This window comes from Fukomys damarensis, unplaced genomic scaffold (genome assembly GCF_012274545.1).
Source record: "Fukomys damarensis isolate Sample0158 unplaced genomic scaffold, DMR_v1.0_HiC HiC_scaffold_36, whole genome shotgun sequence".
Classification (NCBI taxonomy): domain Eukaryota; kingdom Metazoa; phylum Chordata; class Mammalia; order Rodentia; family Bathyergidae; genus Fukomys; species Fukomys damarensis.
In genome coordinates, this window is record NW_022900948.1 from 47,483,712 (window position 1) to 47,505,601 (window position 21,890).

General features: G+C 63.8%; 1 protein-coding gene across 2 annotated transcripts in view; it reads right to left on the minus strand.

Moving 5' to 3' along the window:
* Window positions 1-14,966, minus strand: part of Rxra (retinoid X receptor alpha) — a 28,381-nt gene extending 13,415 nt beyond the window's left edge. Inside the window, exons 1-4 of one of the 2 annotated variants that reach the window (XM_010608927.3) lie at window positions 14,825-14,966; window positions 7,122-7,387; window positions 3,586-3,736; window positions 3,061-3,240 (exon numbers count right to left, since the gene is read on the minus strand). In XM_010608927.3, the coding sequence (XP_010607229.1) occupies window positions 3,061-3,240; window positions 3,586-3,736; window positions 7,122-7,387; window positions 14,825-14,927 (700 nt within the window). In that variant the 5' untranslated portion in view covers window positions 14,928-14,966. Of the gene's footprint in view, window positions 1-3,060; window positions 3,241-3,585; window positions 3,737-4,195; window positions 4,291-7,121; window positions 7,388-14,824 lie in introns of those variants that run through there. The other variant, XM_033759203.1, reaches the window with a different exon arrangement.
* Between the last annotated feature and the right edge of the window lie 6,924 nt (window positions 14,967-21,890).

Below are 21,890 nucleotides of genomic sequence, written 5' to 3' on the forward strand. Positions count from 1 at the left end.
CTGGGGCACCGCCAGTGGCTGGGCCCCTCCTCCATCCTTTGTTGTGAGTCAGGGTCCTTCTGGTACTGCAGACGGGGTGGTCTTCCTTCCCTCAGGGGATCCAATCCGGGACGAAGCACTCACCGGCAGACACGCGCACACATGCACCTACACACAGAAACACGCATGCACACACGTACACACACAGGTGTGCACAGCGTGACCACCTCTCCAACACCACCAAGCAGCCGAGCCACATACTCTGCCACACGAGACCTGGTGGGTGTTCCCGTGGGACAGATGACTCCCACCTCACAGTGGCAGAGTCACCAGCCCACTGCTACAGAGCCAGCATTCAAGCCCTGCCGGGAATCCTTCCCTAGCAGGAACAGGGGGGTCACCCGCACCTACACACATAGGAGCTCGCACACACATGCACATGCGCGCGCACGCACACACACACATACACACACATCACTGCCATTTGCACCCTGGTCTGGGGGTCGGGCACAGGAGCAAATCGAGGCAGGGAGGAAATAGAGGGCAGCACTGGGGTGCCCAGTCTGTCCCCCTTCAGATCCACACCTGCAGGCCCCCCAACCCTGCCTCCAGCCTCCCCAGCAAACAGGCCTGGGCTCAGCCTGGTGTTAGGCCCAGAATGCTGTGGAACGAGTACTTGGGCTGCCTGCCTCTGCAGGCCCACTGTTGGCCACGGAGATGCTATCAGCCACAGCATCCCTCAGCCGCCAGCTCTCGGCGGGAATCCTGCCGGTCCTGGAGTCAAGGCGGCCCCTCCCCGCAGCAGGGCCACCCCACAGGGAGACCTGGGCCCACCTGGTGGCCGGCCAACCCCAAACTCCCTCCTGGAGCCGAGTCCAGGGGACAAGAGACGGGGCGGAGGAATGTGTGGACTCGTGTGGCATCAAGCCCGTGGGCAAAGCCGCCCACAGCAGGCCTGGAACTTAGCGGGGCTGGACCTCTGAGGCCGCCCATCCAGAGTGTAGCTGTGTACTGGGACCACAGGCTCAGGAGATTATAAGACGGCCCGCCTGCAGAAGAGCCTGGGGGTGGCAGGGCCCGCAGGGCAGAGGAAGCTCAACCCTCCGACAGCCGCCACACTGAGCAGCCGTCTGCCGCCCACCGGGGAGCCCCAGCCCGTTTTGTGGTTGTTGTGTTTAGGGCACGAGAGCACTTTGTAGGAGGTTTTTACAGCACGTTCATGACTCATAAATCCAGCCAGAGACAAAAGGGAGGAGGGCCCTCGACAGGACCAGGTATTTATCTAACGGCCCTTAAATCAAGCCTCGAGGCTGTGGCTGCCACAGGGACAGGGAAGACACAGGACCTGCAGCCAGCAGGAATCGGGGTGCGGCAAATGGGTGCAGCCGGCCGAGCTGTGCCAGCCCCACGGTGCCCCTCCCACACCCACCTCTTGGTCTGGGGAGCGTGGGCAGCATTAGGGCACAGGCTGGAGGGCAGAGAGCACGTGGGATGCAGCAGGGGCACCAGGAGGGCCAGGCACTCCCAGGCCTCGGGGGACCAGCGTGGGAGACCGAACAGCAGGCACTCGGGCAACAGTCGGCCTCGGCAGGGGGCATGTGGGCTGAGGGTCCTCTCCAGGGCTTGGAGCTGCAGCCAGGCCCAAGGTCCGACCTGCCTTCCCTCGGGCTCCAGCCTAGACCCCTCCCTGAGCTGTGCCAGATGGGCCAGGTGTCCACGCCCAAGCTTCCCAGTCAGCTTCTCTGCACCCTTGGGGCCCTGCCCCGTCACACTCTCAATAGACCGGGGCTCACAACGCCATGCCCAACACGATGTCCGGCACCAGGGGCTGGCAGCAAGCTTGAGAAGGAGTAAGGGCAGGCGATAAACCAAGCTGGAGAGAGGCACGGCGTTCCACAACCTCCACACCTGGGCACACGCCTGCCCACCGCCTGCCCCAGCTCACTCCACCCCTTGCATGGTTCCCATCCTTTGGGGATGGCGCTGCACTCGCCACCTTCAGGAAGCCTTCCCTCACCACGCGCAGCACCCACAGGAAGTGGAGGGGGCACTGGCTTCCTCTGCCTGTCGCTGCGGGGTCATTAGCCTGGCACATGACCTTGGACGAGGCCTGCAGGCACCCCGTTTCTCCACTTGCACAGCAAACACAGAGCTACACAAACTCCAGCACTCTAGGAACTGAGCACCCGATTGGGAAGACCTGCTCACAAGGCGCTGGGGCCCCACCGGCCCCTCCAGGAGGGGGACGCGGGCTGCACGAGGGCCTCCACCCTGCACCGCACAGCGACCTCGCAGCCCGGAGGAGGAAATGCTTCGGAGAGTGTGGCCCACCAAGGTTTCAGTTTCTCTAGAGAGGCAGAGTCCAGGCACACAGCCAACCCAGATAGAAGGAGATGCACGTGCCCACCATCAGGACGCTCGTCGTGGGGACACCCGTCCAGGCCCCACTCCTCAGGGACCTGCCAGGGCTGTGGGCACGAGACAAGACCCCAATCCACAGGAGCGGCCACCACACAGGAGGCCACGGGTGGCACCTGCAGCTCCAGGCGCAGAGCAGCAAGCTCTGCCCCACGGGACAGGTGTGCACGCCCACAGACCCTGTCACTCACCGTGGGGGCACCAAGCTGTGGCAAGGAAGAGGTGAAAGCCCAGGCCCGTGGCAAAGTGGGCCAGAGGCCACAGGGTGCCCGGAGGCTGAGGCAGGGGGAGCAACCAGACCACATCCTGAGACTCAGCAGCACACAGCCCATGTAAATCTCAATAAAACAGGCTCCAAAGCCTGCTCCCCAGGTCCTGCAGATCGGGCCGCCTGCTCCCACCAGGGCAGGAACGACAGCAGCCTCCTTGTCCCCACACGGGCACACTCCCACCCCGCTACCAGCGCTCCCCTGCCCAGCTGCACCCCGCTGGGCGCTGTGGGCGTGGCTCTGCCCTCTGCCCACTGAGGAGCAGGGTCGAGGCAGGGGCACCCTTGGCAAGCTTCGAGGCCCAGGCTGGACTCTGTGCCCAAACCCCGGCACCCTGAGCGAGTTGGGCCGGAGGTGGAGGTGGAGGGTCCTGCCGCCCTGTGCCCCCACCTACCTTCCCGCTTCATGCCCATGGCCAGGCACTTCTGGTAGCGGCAGTACTGGCAGCGGTTGCGCTGCCGCTTGTCGATCAGGCAGTCCTTGTTATCACGGCAGGTGTAGGTCAGGTCCTTGCGCACGGTGCGCTTGAAAAAGCCCTTGCAGCCCTCGCAGCTGTACACGCCATAGTGCTTGCCTACGGGCAGAGTAGTGCATGAGAGCAGCCCCAGCCCGGGGCCCCCGGCTGGCTCTGACCCTGGCCTGGGCTGCTAGGCCCGCCTCGCCCGCCTGCTCATCCGCGGACGGCCACCCTCGCACTCCACTGCGGGTCTCAAGTCCGGGCCTGCAGGACCCTGGGGGCCAAGCACTGCCTCGGTCTCAGGCTGAGGGGTTCGGAGCATCTCGCAGGGCTCTGTCCAGCCCTTGGCCGCCCTAGATGTCACCCTCACTGGCCTTGCCACTCACAGACAGGAGGCGGGGCACGGAAGGGGCACCCCAGCTCCCAGCCCCCCACCCCGCCCCTGCCCACCCACGGCCCTACCTGAGGAGCGGTCCCCGCAGATGGCACAGATGTGCTTGGTGAAGGACGCCATGTTTCCTGAGGGGTGGGCAGGGACCTTGAGGACTCCATTGAGCCCCAGGGGGGGCTTGATGTCCTCGCTGCTGCTCACGGGGTTCATGGGCGAGCTGAGCTGCGGAGGGTCGTCCGGCAGGGTCAGGCGCAGGCACACTGGTGCCAGGTGCCTGGTGGGCCCAACCCCACGTCCTCCCACCTCACAGGGGTCCCTCAGGCCACACAGCTGAGGGACATTCGGGCTACATTCCTCAAGAGGGCCAGGCTCAGGGTCCCCGTCTCCTGCCAGGCCCCAGGCTGCTGCAGACTCACAGACCGGGGACCCCTGCACCCCGCTGCACAGGAGGGTCCCACCCAGCCTCAAGGGCCGCCTGAGGTCACTGAGCTGGGTTGGCTGCTCCCTGGCCGCCCTGTGAGGAAGGCAGAGGAGGCTGGGTCTTCCCGGCCACGCATGCCGCGCACACTGCAGGGCGGTGGTCTCCACACACGGGGTGGGGGGGCACCCCCATCGGCAGCTCAACCTCTGCACACCCTCGGCCCCACCCGCCAGCCGCCAGGGCAGGCGTGGGAAACTCACCCGGTCGCCCTGGCAACAGCTGCGGCGTGCAATGACACAGCAGTTTTGGTTCCGCTGCCTCCAGCCCAGCTCTGCAGTCAGCACACTGGGCCGGAGGCACCGCCAGCCCTGCATCCCGCCAGCCTGCCGCACACAGCCCCAGCTGCGCAGTCCCCCCACTTCTGCAAACCCCTGATGGAGTGGAGAGCGGTCTGCGCAGCTGTCTCCGGGCACCACCCTGCCCTCGGGTAGCCCCAACCACCCCTCAGGAGGAACCTCGCCTCCTTCCCTCTCAGCACCGGAGCCCCATCCCCCGTCCTCAAGGACGGGACTGGCGGCGCCCAGCGCCCAAAGCCTTCGTTCCCTGGAGCCTGGGCACCCAGAGGAATTTCCCAGTCCACCCAGACGAGGGTGCTGCATTCCTGAGGGCCTCACTGCAGCCCAGGGCAGTCCCTGTCACCACTGGCCGAATGCCCTGTGTACTGGTCCCCAGGCACCAGAGACAGGCCAGGCCCAGGTGTGGGCAGGGGCTGCTGGGTCACCCACAGCTTGCGCCCCAGCAGAGGGAAGGCCCAGGGCCGGGGGACAGGGGGGCTTCTCGGTGCCATGAGAACCTGGCCTCAATGACAGGGCCGGGCCCCGGGACGATGCTAGGGAGGAACCTCGCTCATTTCCTTTCTGTGGCTGCCCCAAACCACATGGAGGTCTACACTTCTTGCCCCTGCATACAGGCCCTAGGGAAACTGATGCAGGGCTGGCCACAGCCCCCCAGCAAGGACAGGTCAGGACATAGTGGGGAGTCACACTCCCCTCAGTCCCTGCCAGGCTGGGCCTGTTCCCAGGGCATCCCGGGCAAACCAGAGGCCCTGGGCAGCCCTAACTGCTTGAGCAGGCTAAAGTGAAGGCCTGGCTGCAGGGCCTGGGGCCACCCCAGGGATGGGGGGCATCTTTCTGCCCTGCCCAGCACCAAGCCAATGGCCCAGGTCCCAGATCCAAAGCTCCCAGCATGGAGTTTGGGGCACCCCCCCCATATTGGAGACTCCTGCACTCTGGCGGTGGCCCTTCCGCCGCCCTTCGCTGGAACCCGAGCCCTCCTGTGGCAGGGCATTTCCCCTTTCGCATCCTTGGGGTGCATTTCAGTTCCTTCCTCACCAGCACCCCACCCTGTCCTTGCCCATCTCCCTGCTACTTTCTCAGGAACCCACCACACCCCGTCCTCCTGGGCCCACCTCCCAGGCCTAGACCCTCAACTCCATGTGTGTCTGCCAGCCAATGGGCCTCCCGAGCGTGGCTCTGCCCAGCCCCGCGGGCTCCCATCCCCCCTGGTGCAGGGCAGCCTGGCCTCGATGAGTAGACCTCGAGGGGGCAGAGCTGGGCAGAAGGTGGGCCTTGCCCATCACATCAGGAGTCAAAGGACCTCGCTGGCTTGGGCAGCTGGGTCCATGGCTGGTGCTGGGGACCGGGGTCAGACACATTCCAGACTCCGCTCACACAACCATCAACACAGGGGTCTGAGGCAGGCTGCACGTGGCTCCCAGGCACAGAGCTGCATGTTCCAGTGGAACCAAAGCCTCCAGGTGGCCAGAGAGCAAGGACAGGCTCAGACAGGGCTGCGGGCCAGGAGGGAAGGCCTGGGTTTGCTCCCTGCCTCGTTAGCTTCAAGGCGCCGTCAGGCCCCTCACTCACAGCCTGGGAAGACGGGGTCCAGAGTGGACCCCTTCCGCACAGAGCACAGGAAGCAACAGAAGAGGACCATCACAGCCCCGAAGCCGTGCCACTGCCAGAGCTACACCACCCTGCTGTGTACCACGGGCGGCACCAGGCCAGGGCTGTGGGCAGTGCCCAGTCTTGGGGAGCTACAAGGACAGCAGGCGCCACCCGCAGGGAAGCCAAGCCCATGCACACATCTGCCTTCTCACCGCATGGCACCGGGCAGGAGCAGGAATGGCGTGGGGCAGCCATGCTAAAAATAGCACAGCCAGGCCCAGAGAGGTGGCCCAGCCTCCCTCATGCCAGCAGCGTGGGCTCTGCGTGCCCCTGGAAGGCCAGCAGACATGGACAGTTCCTCCACACCTACCCCCAGGGGCAAAAGCCTTCAAAGGGGCTGGCCATTCTCCAGGGGAAGGGGCTTGAGAGGGCCCAGGTGGTCAGACAGTGGCCGGCTCTGGTGCTGAGCACACCCAGGCCTACTGGCCAGGGGTGCGAGGGGTGCAGGAGGTGGGGGCTCAATGGGTCCAGGGGCCTCGGAGTCCTGGGGGCTCTGGCCAGGAACCACTGTGAGTCGGCCACAGAGCTCTCTGCCACAGACCTTCAGCCACGGGGACCAAAGACAGAATCCAAGCTATGAAACAGATCAGGAAGGGAGGTCTCCTGCCTATTTTAGGAAGGACAGACAGGGCCCCCCAGAGCCGGCAGCAGGTGGAGGGCCTGGAGCACAAGGCAGAAATCCAGCAGGAGATCCAGCCAGAACCAAGCAGCAGCCAGTCGGGGAAGCCCCACTCCTCACTGGGAAGTGGACCCCTAGGTCCCCAGAGAAAGACCTGGACCGTGCCAACCCCCACCAGGCACCAGCTGCTTCCAGAGCCAGAAGCAACCAAAAAGCCCAGGCGGTGGAGGAGAAGCCTCTGATCGGGCCCTAACTGCAAAGGCCCCCTTGCCCTGTGCACCCACAAGAGCCCGAGGCATCGAGGCCAAGGGCCAGCATCCCCACACAGAGCCTGGATACCCACCCCCGCGGGCCACCAAGACGCAGTGCACGCGCACAGAGAACTCAGCGCACTCAGCCCCAGGCCTGCTGCAGAGGCAGAGCCCCCAGAGCTCGCCAGCGCCCCCAGCTGGGCAGGGCTGGGGCAGGCAGAGGAGGGAGCCAGGCCCAGAGCAGCCATAGCTGAGGCCTGCAGGTGACGCCCGCCACCCATCCAGCCCCCTGCCCAGCCCCTGCACTCACCTGGGGGCTGCCAGTGCCAAAGCCCAGGGTGGGCGTGGTGGGCACGGACATGGAGTGGGGGCCCATGGGCGAGCTGATGACAGAGAAGGGTGGACCCATGCCATTGATGGGCGAGCTCAGCGTGCTGATGGGCGAATGCAGCTGCCCCGGGGAGCCCAGCGAGGAGCCAATGGCAGGGCCCAGCGCGGGGTGCAGCGAAGGGGCAGCCATGGAGCCCCGGCCTGTCGGGGAGTTGAGGGAGGAGGAGTTCACTTGGGCGGAGAAGTCTGCAAGACAAGAGTGCACAGGAGGGGTCACACCGCCTGCTCACACCCAGGAGCTCAAGCGCCTGACGCTCACCAAGGCCGGCACAATCACATCAGGCAGGGGCCGGAGACCCTGGGGGAGCTCAGGGACACACCGAGAAGAAGGCTGAGGCAGGAGGAGCCCCCCTCAGCCCAACAGCACCTGGTGGAAGGGCCAGGGCAATGTGGCACAAGGAGAGACACAGCAGGCGCTCCGGGAGCCCACTCTGCAGATGGAGCAAGCAAGGCCTGGGGTGCTCGCAGCTGCCTATGCAGAGCCAGGATGGGCCCTGGAGGCTCCAAAGCTGTAGCCTCACCTACCAGGCCACAGTGCCCAGGTCTCACAGCCCTGCCAGCCTTCAGGTCCCTCTGCCTCTCAGGGAGCCCAGAGGCAGAAGGGGCACCTAGCACCCCCTCTCTGGCTGGAAGCTTCCAGGCAGCCTCGGGGAGGGCTGGGCATATGCCAGGCGTGAGACTGACAGCCCACAGTGGGCTAAGGCTGGGACCACCCACGCGCCAGCCTTTTAGGCTGGGATTTCAAAGCCCCGAATGAGCACTTCATTAGGCCCTGCGCCTGAGGCTACAGAAGCCCCCAAGTGGTGCATCCATTGCCGCTGCCCTACGGGCCACCAAGCAGGGAGACACAGGGGCCGGATGCAGCAAGGACCCGGCAGCTCACGCCCAGGCGCCCCAGGCACGGCCACAGCTTCCATGTGCAGCATGGCCTGGCCCTTCCTGGCAGCCTTGCTGAGGCCTCGTGTGCCTCAGGGAAGTGAGGCAGACCCAGAGCACAAGGAGAGGCTGCCTCCGCCGCCCCGGACACCGGCACACTCACTGGCAGTGGCTGTGTCCCGGCCCGGGAAGTGACCCTAAGTCACCAGCCTGAGGACCACCACTGCCACCGCACTCAGCACTCAGTCCGGCCAGCTCCAGGTCTCGGGAAGAAGGCCACGGAGGTGCCGCACAGGGCTCGGAGGACCCAGCAGCTGTGCCAACGCCACACAGAGGCCGCAGGGCCATGGAAGGCCTCCCACAGGCCCCACCTCCAGGGAGGTGCCTTAGCTCATACCCACCCTCCAGCCACCTGGGCACTTCCTCCGACCAGGGGGCCTGGGTTCCCAGTCAGCCCAGGACCCCGGGACCAGGTCCAACTGTGGAGGGTAGGGTCTGGCTGCCACGAGTGGACTTAGGGACACACTCCACCAACAACCAAGACTGTGTGGGAGCCACTGCACGCCACTGCGAGCCTCTGTCACTCATATCATTAGTGACAAATCATTTCCTCAAACTTCAAAATGTCAGCGTGAAGGATTCCAGAACTAGACAGCGGAGGCAGTGACCGCCCAGTGGGCACTGCCAGTCAGCCCCATGAGCCACACAGGGGCCTGGGGTCCCCATTGCAGGGAATGTCCCCAGAAGGGCCCCGGACAGGCAGCCAGGGGAGGACCCGAGAAGCAGGCAATGTCCCCAAGAGAAGCGCAGAATCAGCCGCTCATGAGAGTCAGACACACCCCTGCATCCTCGCTGTCACGGAATCCCTGCCACTGTCGGGGAAGCCACCGCCACTTGCCTCTGACACATGGGATATGGGCAGAGAAGGTGAAAGACGGAAGCCGCCCACGGGCACACATCCTGCGGGCTGCAGTGGCCCCTGGCTAAGCGACGCTCACTCCCACGGGCACCAGCGTGGCCCGCCACAGCCCCGCCCCAGCTCCCCCTTTGCAAGCCTGTTTTTCACCTGTGCCTGGGCACACACGGTAGGCCAGGCCCTGTACCATGTCCCTGAGTACAACCGACAGACAACCGCCAACTCTGGGGCAAGGACAGAGCTCAAGCTGATGGGGCCTCAGAGAGCAGGGGCAGCATGTGGGTGTCAGAGAACTTGAGCCTCCCTCCCAAGGCCCCGGCCGCCCCCGGGAAGCCACCTCTGCCTTCCCCGCCTCCCAGAAGGTGGTGGTGATTCTACAGCCAAGCAGCAGCCCCTCCCAGACTCTCCTCACTTTTGTCCCCCACCACCTGCTCGGGGTCACGGAGGGCTGGGGTATTGGGCCCCGTGTGGCCAGATGAACTGGCCAGCTGCTGCAGCATCTGGGTGGCTTTTTTTTTTCTTTTTTATCAGTACTGGGATTGAACCCAGGGTCTTTGCACTGAGCTACACCCTCAGCACATTTTTATTTTTTGTTTTGAGACAGTGTCTCCCTAAGTTGCCCAGGCTGGGATCGAACTCACAATCTTCCTGCTTCATCTTCCCACAGCGCTGAGATTACAGGCGTGCGGCACCACACTCAGCTTGGGAGGGACACCTCTCCTCGGCCAGCTGTCCCCGGACACAGGTAGGGCTGGCCATGCCCAAAACGAGAGGGCCCAGTCAGGAGGAAGGGGCCTCTCTTGGCCTCAGATTCCAGGCCACACCCCTGTGGCCCCACCAGGAGGCGTCAGGCAAAGGCCTGGATTCAGCTGGCCACATGCGGGCAGCCTTGGCTCAAGCTGGCTGGCTGTCGGCCTGCCCTTCCCAGGAGGACTAGGAGGAAGGGACAGGAGAGAGCCTCACCAGAAGAAAGGAAAGAGGGAGGAAAGCACTGTCTGGCTGCCAGCCACCAAGCTGAACCCCAAAGCGCCCCAGACCCCTGTCGAGGCACCCACACTTGGCCCAAGGTCGAGAGGATGCCGATCACACGGAGGGGAGGACCGGCCCAGAAAGTGCAGGGAGGAAGGAGAGGCAGCAGAGGTGGGAGGGCTCCCCATGAAGGTCCCTGCTGTCCGCCCCAGCCCCGGGTACCCAGGCACAGCCACCCCAGCAGTGCCCGCCTTGGCCCAGCTGTGCCCCAGCCCCAGCCTGGGCCTTGCTGTTGACACAGAATGCTGCAGCAGACACGTTCCCAGAGCCTAGGCGAGGGCGACGGGAGCCGGCTGTGTGTCTGCAGCCACTCTGAGGCCCAGAAGAAAACCAGCAAACACCTCACATCCCTGACCTGCAGAGAAAGCCCGGCCCCCACCTGTGCCCGAGCGCCCGACTCTGCCTTCCAGGCTGCCATCGGCCCACCGGAGCTGCAGCCTCAATGGCGGTGTCACTCTGGGAGCGTCACACAGCGGACGCTCGGGAACCTCCACGCCAGCTGGCCCCTGCCCACACCCCCCAGCCCTCCCAGCCCTCCCAGCCCTTCACGGCAGAGGCGTCTCCCAGGGACAGGGCCCAAGAGGCAAAACCGAGTCACCCACTCCTGAAAACAGAGTCGGGGACACCCGGGCCCTCGAGCCCAGACCCTCACCGCCCAACACCCAGCACCCCTGCAGCCAGTGCGACTCGGGACTGGGGAAGGAAGGCACTCACAGGCACCTCCGGGGATGGGAAAGAGAGGAGAGAGGGCAGCAGACGCAGCAAGGGACGCGCCTGGCAGCCCATATAGGAGCAGCGGTGTTGCAGCCAGGGGAAGAGGCAGCGCAGCGATTCCCCTTGGCAGGAGGCTGACTCAAATGTAAACTTCTGGTGGCAGAGGTGCCAAGAGCAGGCAGGGAAGCTCCCAGGTCCCCAGCATGGTGTGGGGGGGTGCACAGTGACATTCTGTAAAACTGAAATAAAAAACGCTCTCACACTAACCGCTGCCCCATGGCCGGGCGCCGGGAGGGGGTGGTGGCAGCACCCCAGGATGTGCTTATAGGCTCCTGAGCTGCATGGCTCCCTCCAGAGTGCCCACTGGCACCACCCCACCACCACCACCCCACACCACAGGAAGCCCAGGGAACCCCCAAATGCCCCTTCGGGCCTCTGCCCCCCAGGCAGGGGAGGCAGAGGGGGTGGCAGGAAATGCCAGCCCACTGCAGCAGGGGCGGGGGTTGCCCAGGCCTCCAAGCCCCACTTCCCAGCAGCCAGGGAGCCCCCTCAGCCCTCTGAATTCCCAAGAGCAATCAGGCCACAGCTGGGGACATTGCACTGCCATCTAGGCCAGCAGGATGTCCCAGAGCAGGAGGTGGGGCTGCGGTGGGCGGGACTCAGAGGGGCGGAGAGCCAGCACCAGACAGAACAGGCACCCCCATCCCCGCTTGGGGAACCCCCCGGAACTGAAACCCTGTAGCGGGCAGCTAGAGAGCCCCCAGAGCTTCCTGAGACACCCACCTCCGGCTCCCACCTTCCGGAAGTACCACTTCCCCTGCTGCCGGGGGGAGGCAGGAGTGGAGGCCTGGCAGGGACCATGCTGCACCAGGGTCTGGGGGAAGCCGAGGGTGGTCAGAGCAGGAGGAAGGAGGACACAGGCCTACCAGGGAGGGGTCTTCAGGAACAGGAAGGCTGACCAGGCCCAAAGGCATCTGGCACACAGACAATGAGAACAGTCCACAGGGCTCACTGCTGCCCGGCCAAGGCAACCCCAAAAACCTCGCTGAGCCTCAGTTTCCCCTCCTATGAAATGGTCATACAACAGTGGCGGTTCTGTGACCATGCGGAGGAACAGCCCCTGAAGGCCTCCTGAGCTCTTGGCCCTCCTGCCAGCCCATACCCCACCTTCCCACAGGGGCAGCAGAGATGGGGCTGTCACTGCCCGCTGGGAGCATGGCCCACAGCTGCCACCGCCTACGTGTCACCTTACAGCTCAGGTGGCCCTGGCTGAAATTTCAGCCTTCCTAGGGTCACTCCGGCCTTTCCCCCAACCAAGGCCCCAGCCACAAATCTCAGCTCCTTGAGGAGGTCCCAGGACCAGGGTGGCCTCATAACAGGAGAAAGCTGGGCCCTCCCGAGGGCCTGGGCTCCAAAGCGGGGAACACAGGGAAGGGGGCCTCCGCTCCAAGAGGAATCCAGTCCCCTGCCCCAGAAACCAGGCACCCACAGGGACTGGAACTCAAGCTCCCCCTGTGAGCTACAGCAGCCCAGACCCGGGAGCAGCAGCAGGTGAGGAGACACAGGGATCCAAAGCAGGTGCCTCTGACCCCGGCAGGCCCCACAGAGACCGGCCAGCCTGCCCCGCCCAACCTTCCCTGACACAGTGGCACCCAGGTCACCCACCCCTGCAAGTAGAGCCCTCAGTCAGGAGGGAGAGCGATGAGGAAGGGGCAGAGTGGACCCCACCACAATCCTGCTGGCCCCGAGGACACATGGGAGCTGGGAGTGGCCAGGCGTTGTGGCCTCAGTGTGGACCCAGGAGACTGATGTCCCCTGAGAGCTGGAGACACCCAGGCCAGTGGAGCAAGCACAGACACGCAGGCAGGTGAAGGGTCTGAAATCCTGTCCATCCACTGCTTCTGCAAGCCCCACCCACACCCCAGTCAATCTGCCGGGCCCCCGAGGGCCTGCAGCCACGTCCTCCTGATGGTCCTTCAGCTTCCTGTCCCCTTCCCCCAGGAGGTACCGCATGCGGGGCTCTCCCTCCCTGGATTCACCTATCCCATGGGGGCTTTGACAGTAGAAACTTTTCAGGTCCCCTCGTGTGGGATCAGAGACAGCACGAACAGGGGGCTCAGGAGATGGGGTGCTGAGGGGTGTGGCACATGGACATGGCTGACAGCGCAGTCCCCAGGGGAATGGGACAAGCGCAGGACAGGATCTTTAACTGCAGGAGCCTCAGCCAGAGCCTCCCCAGAGAACTCAAGGAAGGGCACCACACTCCTCGTCCCTCTCTGAGTCTTAGCCAGGAGATGCCTAAGTCCCCTCAGTCCTAGCAGATCTCAAACTCCTGGGGCACTGGGCACCCCTTGCTAGGATCCTCACAGATGCAGCCCCCACTGAGGGCCAAACATTCTAACCAGGACAGATAATCCACAATAAAGCTCAGGGTAGAGTGATGTCTGTGAAGGCGTCAGCTGACAGTGGCTTATACATCGGCACCATCATCGCCCTCACCACCATCACCGTCACCACCATCACCGCCATCACCATCACCGCTATCACCACCATCACCATCACCACCATCACCGCCATCACCACCATCACCATCACCACCATCAACATCACCATCACTGTCATCACCGCCATCACCATCACCATCACCATCACCACCATCACCATCACCACCATCAACATCACGTCCACTGTCATCACCGCCATCACCATCACCATCACCATCACCACCACCACCACCACCACCATCACCGCCATCACCACCATCACCATCACCACCATCACCATCACCGCCATCACCATCACCACCAACACCACCATCACCATCACCATCACCACCATCACCATCACCACCATCATCATCACCATCATCATCACCATCACCACCATCACCACCATCACCACCATCATCACCACCATCACCACCATCACCACCATCAACATCACCATCACCATCACCGCCATCACCATCACCATCATCATCACCATCACCACCATCACCACCATCACCATCACCACCATCACCATCACCATCCCCCCTCTCAATCACTATCATCACCATCACCACCATCACCACCATCACCATCACCACCATCACCATCACCATCACCACCATCAACATCACCATCACCACCATCACCGCCATCACCACCATCATCATTGCTACCACTATATACAGCATCACCATAATCGCAATCATCACCACCACCACCACCATCATCAACACCATGGTTACCAACATCACAGTCACCATTACCACCTTACATCAGCATCATCACCACCATTAGCATCATCACGCCCATTTTCACCACCATCACCACCACCGGCCTCACAGTCGGTCACCACTGCCACCTCACACCGTCGCCAGCATCCTCACCATCACCCGAGGGACATCCTGCCCTGCCCTGCTCTGCCATGGGGATGGGAGGGTTGAAGCCCAGAGAGATGAATGGGTTTTTGCAAGTGGCAAAGGTTTTTGCAAGTGGTGTCTGGGGTTCTCTTAGCAAGTTTGGTGTTGGCCAGCAGCAGGGGGAGAAACAGGAAGTGGTGGGGAGCTGGCATCCACCTCTCACACAGCCAGGGATGCTGTGGTTGGCCTGGCAATAACAGGTGTGGCTGAAGCCAAGCCACAGCGGGGGAAGCAGACAGTGCAGCCAGGAGGAAGGAGGTGGTCAGGAGGGGCTGCCATGACCAGCCAGCTCCTGCACCCAGGCAGCTTTCAGGAAAGAGCTGACCACAACCTAAGTGCTGGGCCCTAGTCTGCACGAAGGCACCGCTCCATGCCCACTCTGCTGAAGCCCGTGGTCCAGGGAGCTGTGACCACAGCCTCACATCAGGCCCAGATCACTGCTGTGACCCACCTCAGCTGGGGCTAACACTGCTGAACCACCATGGTGCAGAGGGAGAAACCGAGTCCCAGAGCTGCATATACTCCCAGACTTCGGGCTGGGAGACACGTTGGGTGAAGGGGACCCGTAGGGGCACACCCTGGCCAAGCGGCTGGACAGCTTTGCCGAGCTCCTCCCAGCCCCCTACCCTGCCTGACCCAGGCCCCGTGCTGTGCCGCACCCTCCCTTCGCCACTGTGTGCACCTGGAGCGTCAGAGAGGAGCCCCCACGGCTGCTGTTCGCAGCTCTGGGTGAGCAGGTCCTGGGACTGCTGCACAGTCAGCCGCCGCCGGCTCCATCGGCACATGGCGCAGGCCTCCAGAGGTGGGCTCCTGATGAACCCAGGGCTTCCCAGTTCAGTGCAGGGCTGGGGCTTCAGAAGCCAGGTGACCACCTGCAGAGAGCCCCTTGCAGGCTGTACTTGAGTCTGTACGGAGTGTACAGGGCCACGGGACCCAGAGACCCAAGCCTGGCCCTGAGCACCCCGTACCCCAGGTGCTGCTCCTCCATCCACCCAGGGGGAGACCTCCAGGGGTGCCACGCCCAAGGCCAGGCCTCGTGCCATCCCCTGCAGTGCCTGCACAATGCAGCCCAAGCGCACAGGCAGGACCAGGGCCCAATGACTGAAGCATCGGACTTTACCAAGAAGCACCCGAGCCCCCTCTGAGACAGCTGGAGGGAGACAGAGATTCAGGGGGTCTCACCAGCGGGGCCAGCACAAGGGAATCAGGAGATCGTGGCAGCAGGTTCACTCAGCCTGGGGCCAGCGTCCCTCAGTGGGTCCCATACTCGAACCCCAAGGCAACAGCAGGTGGATGAGGGAGCCCAAGAATCCTGAGAGCCAGTTCCCAGCCCAGGGTGCAGGATGCCCCTGCCCAGGCGGTCTTGACCCGATTTCTAGCAGCCATCACACCTCCTGCCAGTGTCCTTAGAAGCACTGCCAGGGCAGAGGCCAGAGGGGGGCAAGAGTCACCGTCCCCCACTTGCTGGAGTTCCCATGGGAGAAAAGCCACAGACAGAACAGGGCCACTGTGGAACTGGGAGCTGCAACTGCCCTGCTACGTGGCATCTTCTGCGCCCCTCACCCTGCACAGCAGACTCGGATAACCCAGGGCCGCTCACTCACACACATGCGCGCGCACATACACACGCAGATGGGCAATGATGGCTTCCTACAAAAGGTGACAAAGACACGCTTGAAGTGGCAGCTGCTGCAGCTCAGGCACCAGCCAGCCATCAGCATCCGGCCGGAGCTTCATCGCACAGGCTCGTGGAGGGGCACAGCAGGACCAAGCCGCTGTCACAGCCCAGATGTTGGAGGGAAGGTGCCACCCAAGCCCAAGGCCAGCACAGCCCCCTGGACCATGGTGTCCCCACCACAGCTCACCCTCAGTTGCTGGAGTCAGACTAGACAGATGTCCCCAGGCCCTGGGGGTCCCAGAGTGGTGCCCACAGAGGCACAGATGCCAGCCCAGGACCTGGAAGGACGCTCACCTCCCCAAGGCCGGGCAGAGGCTCCTGGCACAGCCACCTCCCTCCAGACTGCCCCCAGCTGTCCCCCCTGACACACCAACGTGCTGGCCGACCTTCCAGAGATGGTGGGTAGGCGGGAAGGAGGGGAACTCCTGGAGAAACCCCAACCGTCCACAGCCGGAGGGCGAGGGGGCCCAGCCCACAGGCGGTGCAAGCAGTTTCTCTTCAACAGGAAAAGAAATGATTGTTTCACTTTGAGACAAATTGCTCCTGCTGGCTCAGAGGCCTCCCGCCCACCTGCCCACAGCTGTCGGGGAACCCGCAACATCTTTCCAGCAGCCCCAGGGCTGTTTTTCTCATCCTCCTTTGCATCACACTGGAAGGCACCCAGTGATGCCCATGGTGGAGTGAGGTGGGCTCGGTGCCACGGAGCCTCCAGGACATTGCACTGGGGACTCCAGGATGGTCCCAGGGCGGCTCCTCGGCCCGTGGGGGACTGGCCCCTCCTAGGAACATCTCCGAGTCCCTCCACACTCACCGAGCATCGACATTTTCTAGAAGTGGCACGGGTGCTCTGTGCCAACAAGGGATGGCCACCCAGGACCACAGGGTGGCCAGAGGCAGATGAGCAGGGGCTCCTGGAGGGTGGAGGCAGGGCCCCTTGACCTGGCCCCCATCACCTCACTGTTGAGGCCAGCACACCGGCTCCCACCCTCTCAGACAGGGCTTCCCTAGCCCATGTGACTCACCAGCAGTACCCAGGCTGGGTGTCCATCGCACGTGAGGGCCTGGCTTTGAGGCTGCTGTAGATGGACACAGTTGCTGCAACAGGACTCCCCAGGGATGGGCCTGTACCCCAGCTCTGGGGACCAGCACCAAGAACCCCATGCCCACCCCTGGCAGAAGCCACACTCCCTCTCACTCTGCTCAGCTCACCAAGGCTCCGGGCAAGATACCTGGTGGGCCCAGCTGAGCCTCAGAATGCCAAGTACTGAGTGCCCACTGTACCTCTGATGCCCACCCAGCTGAGACTCTGCAAGGCACCTGGTCACAGCAAGCAGCCCAGCCATGCCAGGTGCACATTCCCTTCCTTTTGGCCCCAGCAAGGTGGGGGGCACCAGTCTGCACAGGGGACAGGGCCGGCCCGGGAGGGAATTCCACCTAGGGGAGTGCGGGCAAGTGTGGCCAGGTGCTTGTCCCCAGATGTCACCCTCGTCCTCACAGAGCCACACTGAGGCCTTCGTGGGCCCCTCACCCCGCCCCACCCCAGCCATCAGGGGCAGCAGCAGTCACTGACCTGAAGGCACCAGGCTGGACAGGGGCTGCCTGCTCTGCAGCTCTCTGACCCAAGACCCCAAGGGAGACACAACCCAGCAGGCACCCACCTGAGGGGCTGCCAGAAGAGAGGGGACGGGGCGAGTGACAGGCAGCCCTGCCTGGCCTCCCTCCAGGGTGCAGGTGGCAGGGACCCTCATCCTCATCACCCTTTCAACGGCCCCTGTGCAGCCCCTCGCACAGGTGGCAGCCAGACCCGGCGCTAGCCAGACTCGGGGCAGCTCAGCACCCCCCACCACTGTCACTGCCCACCTGCTGCCTCCAAAACCTCCCCCAACCCTCCCGCAACCCCCAACACCCAAAGCATGTCCCCGGCTCCCCACAGTCTCCTTTGCCCAGTATGGCTGCTGTCCCTGCCCAGCACCCTTCCCGGCCACTCGGCCTCTCCAGCATGCATGACTCCAAGAGCTAAAAACGCACACCTGGCCTGCTCCACACACTTCTACTCGAGAGGCAGTGGGGGCAGCATCAAGCAAGAGAAAGCCAGCAACAGAGAAAAGACTAAAAGCAAGACAAACATCTGGCAGGCAGGTGCAGGAATCCTGTTCTGCAAGGGCTGGGACCCTGCTCCCAGCCATGAGAGAGCTGATGACCAGCACACCCTGCAGGACACTCGCAGCCACCAAATGCCCCAGGGACTCCGACAAGCACGCATATGGCTGCGCGCACACACACACACACACACACACACACACCTGAAACGCTCCTAAATCGTACACGTGCACACACATCTGTCCTACACACTCAGCGAATGTTCACCTGTTCCCAGCCCCCTGCTGCAGACCGCAGGGAAGGGGTCAGGGCCCCGGCGTCTGCCAGACACAGGCAACTGTGTGTGAACCCTAAGCTGCTCACCTCAGGACCAGCCAGCCTGGAGACATCCAGGCCCATAACGCACAGCCGAGCACCACAGGGGCAGGGGCAATGGAGGTCCCTGGGGGTAGCCCAAGACCCCTGTTGTCACCCCAAAACGGGTATCAGAGCTCAGACCCAGAAATAGCCTGCGATGCCTGCAGCCAGGTCTTCACACAGACATGGATCTGGAGAGGGCCTCACCTTCACCCCAGGCCCCCGAGCGAGGGCTCATCCCAGAGACTCCTGGTCCCTGGCTGACCAGGACCGGCCCAGGGTGGACGAACAGGCCAAGGTGCCCAGTAACTGACCCACACTTTAGAGGCGGGTGGCCCAGGTCAGGGACAATTGGTGCCTGGGCACACGGCGCTCCTAACCAGGTACCGCTCAGACACTGCCCACCCAGCCTTGCCCAGCGTCTATGCAGTCTGCTTGGCACCGAGGGAGGCCAGGCTGCACACTCACAAACCACAAGGAGTTGCAAAAGGACTGGCAAAATAAGACATTGGCAGCTCACGGGCCAGTGGAGTCTGGGTAAAAATCCCTCCAGAGCCTCCCTCAGTCTTGCAAATGTCCCTTCTCATCTGAACCTCAGTTTCCCCCAGAACCTAGCAAGAAAAAATGCATCCACACAGGGACATCTGGGAAGATGCATGTGGGGCTCACCCAGGCCCTGACATGTGCCCTGCACTGAATAAACAGCCAACCTTCTGTGAGGTCAGGGAAAAGGGTCTCAGCCTCTACTGGCTCCAGGGCACCTCCGACTGAGGGGCTGCAGCTGGCACTAGCTGCTCCTGTCAGCCTCCCCCTCCCAAGCCCAGCCCTGGGCAGCCCTGGGCAGCTGCAGCAGAGACCCCGGCTGACTGCAGCCACCCCAGTGTTTCAGGCAACCCAGGCCTCCAGATGCCCCTTGACGGGTGTCCCACCAGGCCCGGGGAGGACAGAGCTGCCCACCCCGCACCCCTCCAGGAGCACAAAAGCGGTGAGCCAGATCACAGGTCTCCTGGGCCCAGACTCAGCACCACCAGGTACCCCAAGCTGGGGCCCCCGGCCTCACCCCTCCTAGGCAGACCCATCACATGGCCCACACCCAAAGGACAAGACACAGCCCCAGAACCCCTCACCTGCCAGCCACCTGTGGTCCCCCGCCCTCCAGGCCAGTCCACCTCCAGAGAGAGAGGCCAGGAGGTGCAGCCTCATGGCGAGGCCCGGTGAGAGGTCCCACCATGGGGGCGGCCCCATCAGCCCCCCTCTGGCCGCTGCGGGATCCCAGAGCCTCGGGCGCTGCAGCGTGGCGGCCTGGAGGGGAGGTCAGCTGAGCAGGGTAGCCGGGCACTGGCCAGGCACAAGTGGCATTGGCGCCAGCCGTGGCCCAGTTCCCTTTTCCCAGAGCTGGCCCAGCCCACCACCCTCACCAGACACCTGCGACCACAGGCGGCTCCCAGTGGCCAAAACCAAGTACTTCCTGGAAGGGACAGGGCGCCGGCCTCATTTCCTCATCCAGAGGGGGCGGCCAAAGCCTACATGTGGGATGGACGGACCCCCCACCCGACCCCACAGAGGGCCAGACACGGTGGACGTGGGTTAAAATCCACTCCACCATGGTCAGCTGCTCAGCTGTGAGCAGATCGGGGAACCTGCTGAGCCCCTGCCTATGCAAGTGCAGGTGGGGCATCTGGCACTCAGGGGTGATCAGAATCAGGTGTGGTGGGCCTGTGGCTGTCCTGGCAGCTCTCATGGGCACCCAGCCCCTCGCCCATGCCTCCCACCCTGGTGCTGGGAGAAGGAAGGTCCCGTCCTGTAGGAGGGACATGAGGCCAGGTCCAGAGGCCAAGGCATCAGGCCTGTAGGGCAGAGTGGTATGGAGCAGAGAGAACAGGCCAGGGTGGCCCTGGACAGGCCCCATCTGTAGAGACCAGCATGAGGACACTGCCCGTGCCTCCGAGGGGCATCTGGAAGCGGGCAGGGAGGGGCTGCCCAATGGCTCATTGCTCCCAGGCACAGGAGGCCGCTGTGCCCGTGAGCCAGGGCCAGGTGCAGGGCCAGTGCTGGGAGCAGGGCAGGGATGCAGCATGCAGACTGCAGCTCTGGGTTCAAAACTGGGGTCCTCAACCCTGTCCCAGGAGGCCCGAGGCAGAGCAGCATGGTCCCCATCAGGAGCCAGACCTCACAGCAGGCAGCTCTGAGTGAGAGGCACTTGCTGCTGGCATGCGGCCTGCAGCCATCCCAGGAAGGGAGCTTCCCATCTGCCCTGCCAACTCTGGGGACAGTCACTGAGAAGTCACCAGGGCTGGAGAGGAACCACAGCCTCCACTGCGATAACCTCCCGAATGCTCACAGCAGTCTGACAGCCCTCCCACAGGCCCTGGACCACCCTGGCTAGAGCTCAGAAAGCCCCCGGTGCAGCGGCTCCTTTCTCCCCAGAAGAGCCAAGGGCCAGGGCAGCCATATGTCCAGGCCGTCCTGGCCCAGCAGCCCCAGCAGCCCTCCTGCAGCACCCTCCCAGCCCTAGCACACTTGCACTAAGCCTCACGGCTCTGCTGCACTGACCTGCCCACCGAGGACCATCCCTGCCCTCTGCTCCTGGGTCCAGCCTGGGCAGGGCTGGGGGACGATGAGCCAGGTCCCTGGGGTGACACTGCACTGGGGAGGGGCCAAGCCCGGCTCTCGGTGGGAGGAGACACAGCCTTTCGACCCCTTCTGCACCACTTGGGCTCTGTGCCCTAGGCACACAAGCCGTCCTCATACTAACAGAGTTCCTCCTCCAACTGTGCCTGACTGTGCGAGGCCCCGGCCAGGTCACCCCAAGCTACTGTCGCCCCTCCTGTGTGCCTAGGACCCCTTTCTCATTCCTGTTGGCCTGACTGCCCCAGGGCAACGCCAGTTGGGCTCTGCCCAGGGCCACACCTGGACAAGTAAATCACTGAGGAGTCGGGACCGCCCACTGGAACTGACAGCCTGGCCCCTTCCTCCTCCTCGGGTTCCATCAAATGCTTTATTCTGGAGAAGCAAGCAGGGCCAGCTCAACTGTGGTCAGTGGTCAATCCTGACCCCCGGGTCCTCCCAGTTGCCCCGGATCAGAACCATCAGCCAGGCCTCTGCTGCCAGGCCGGGGTGGGAACGTGGCAGACACACAGGTCCTCAGACCCTTGGCCCTCACCCCTGGCGTTGGCTCACTGGCATCCAACAAGCCTCATCGTGAAAACCCGACTCACTGCCACAGCAGCTACAGGGCGCTCAGCGTTACCTGGTCTGCCTGTCCCCCAGGTGACAGCAGGGTCACCGCTCCAGCCGCAGACGTGCCACCAGCCTCAGCAGAGCCCAGCCGACACAGATGGCTTCAGGTGTGGCACAGGCTCTCTGAGCGACACGGCGGCTCCTTGTCTCGTGCCACACTAGGGGGTCTCCAGCTGCACCTGTGTGCCCATGCACGGGCCACTCTGTGTGGGGTGCATGTGGGCCAGGGTATCACCCAGACAGCCCAATCAGAGGCGCCACAACACTGGCCAGAGCCAGGACATGGGGGCGCTGGGCCCAGCAGGGCACCACCAAGAGCCCTGGCAATGCAGCTCTGGGGGGCACAGCCTGTGGTGGGAGGGGCCTGCCCGCA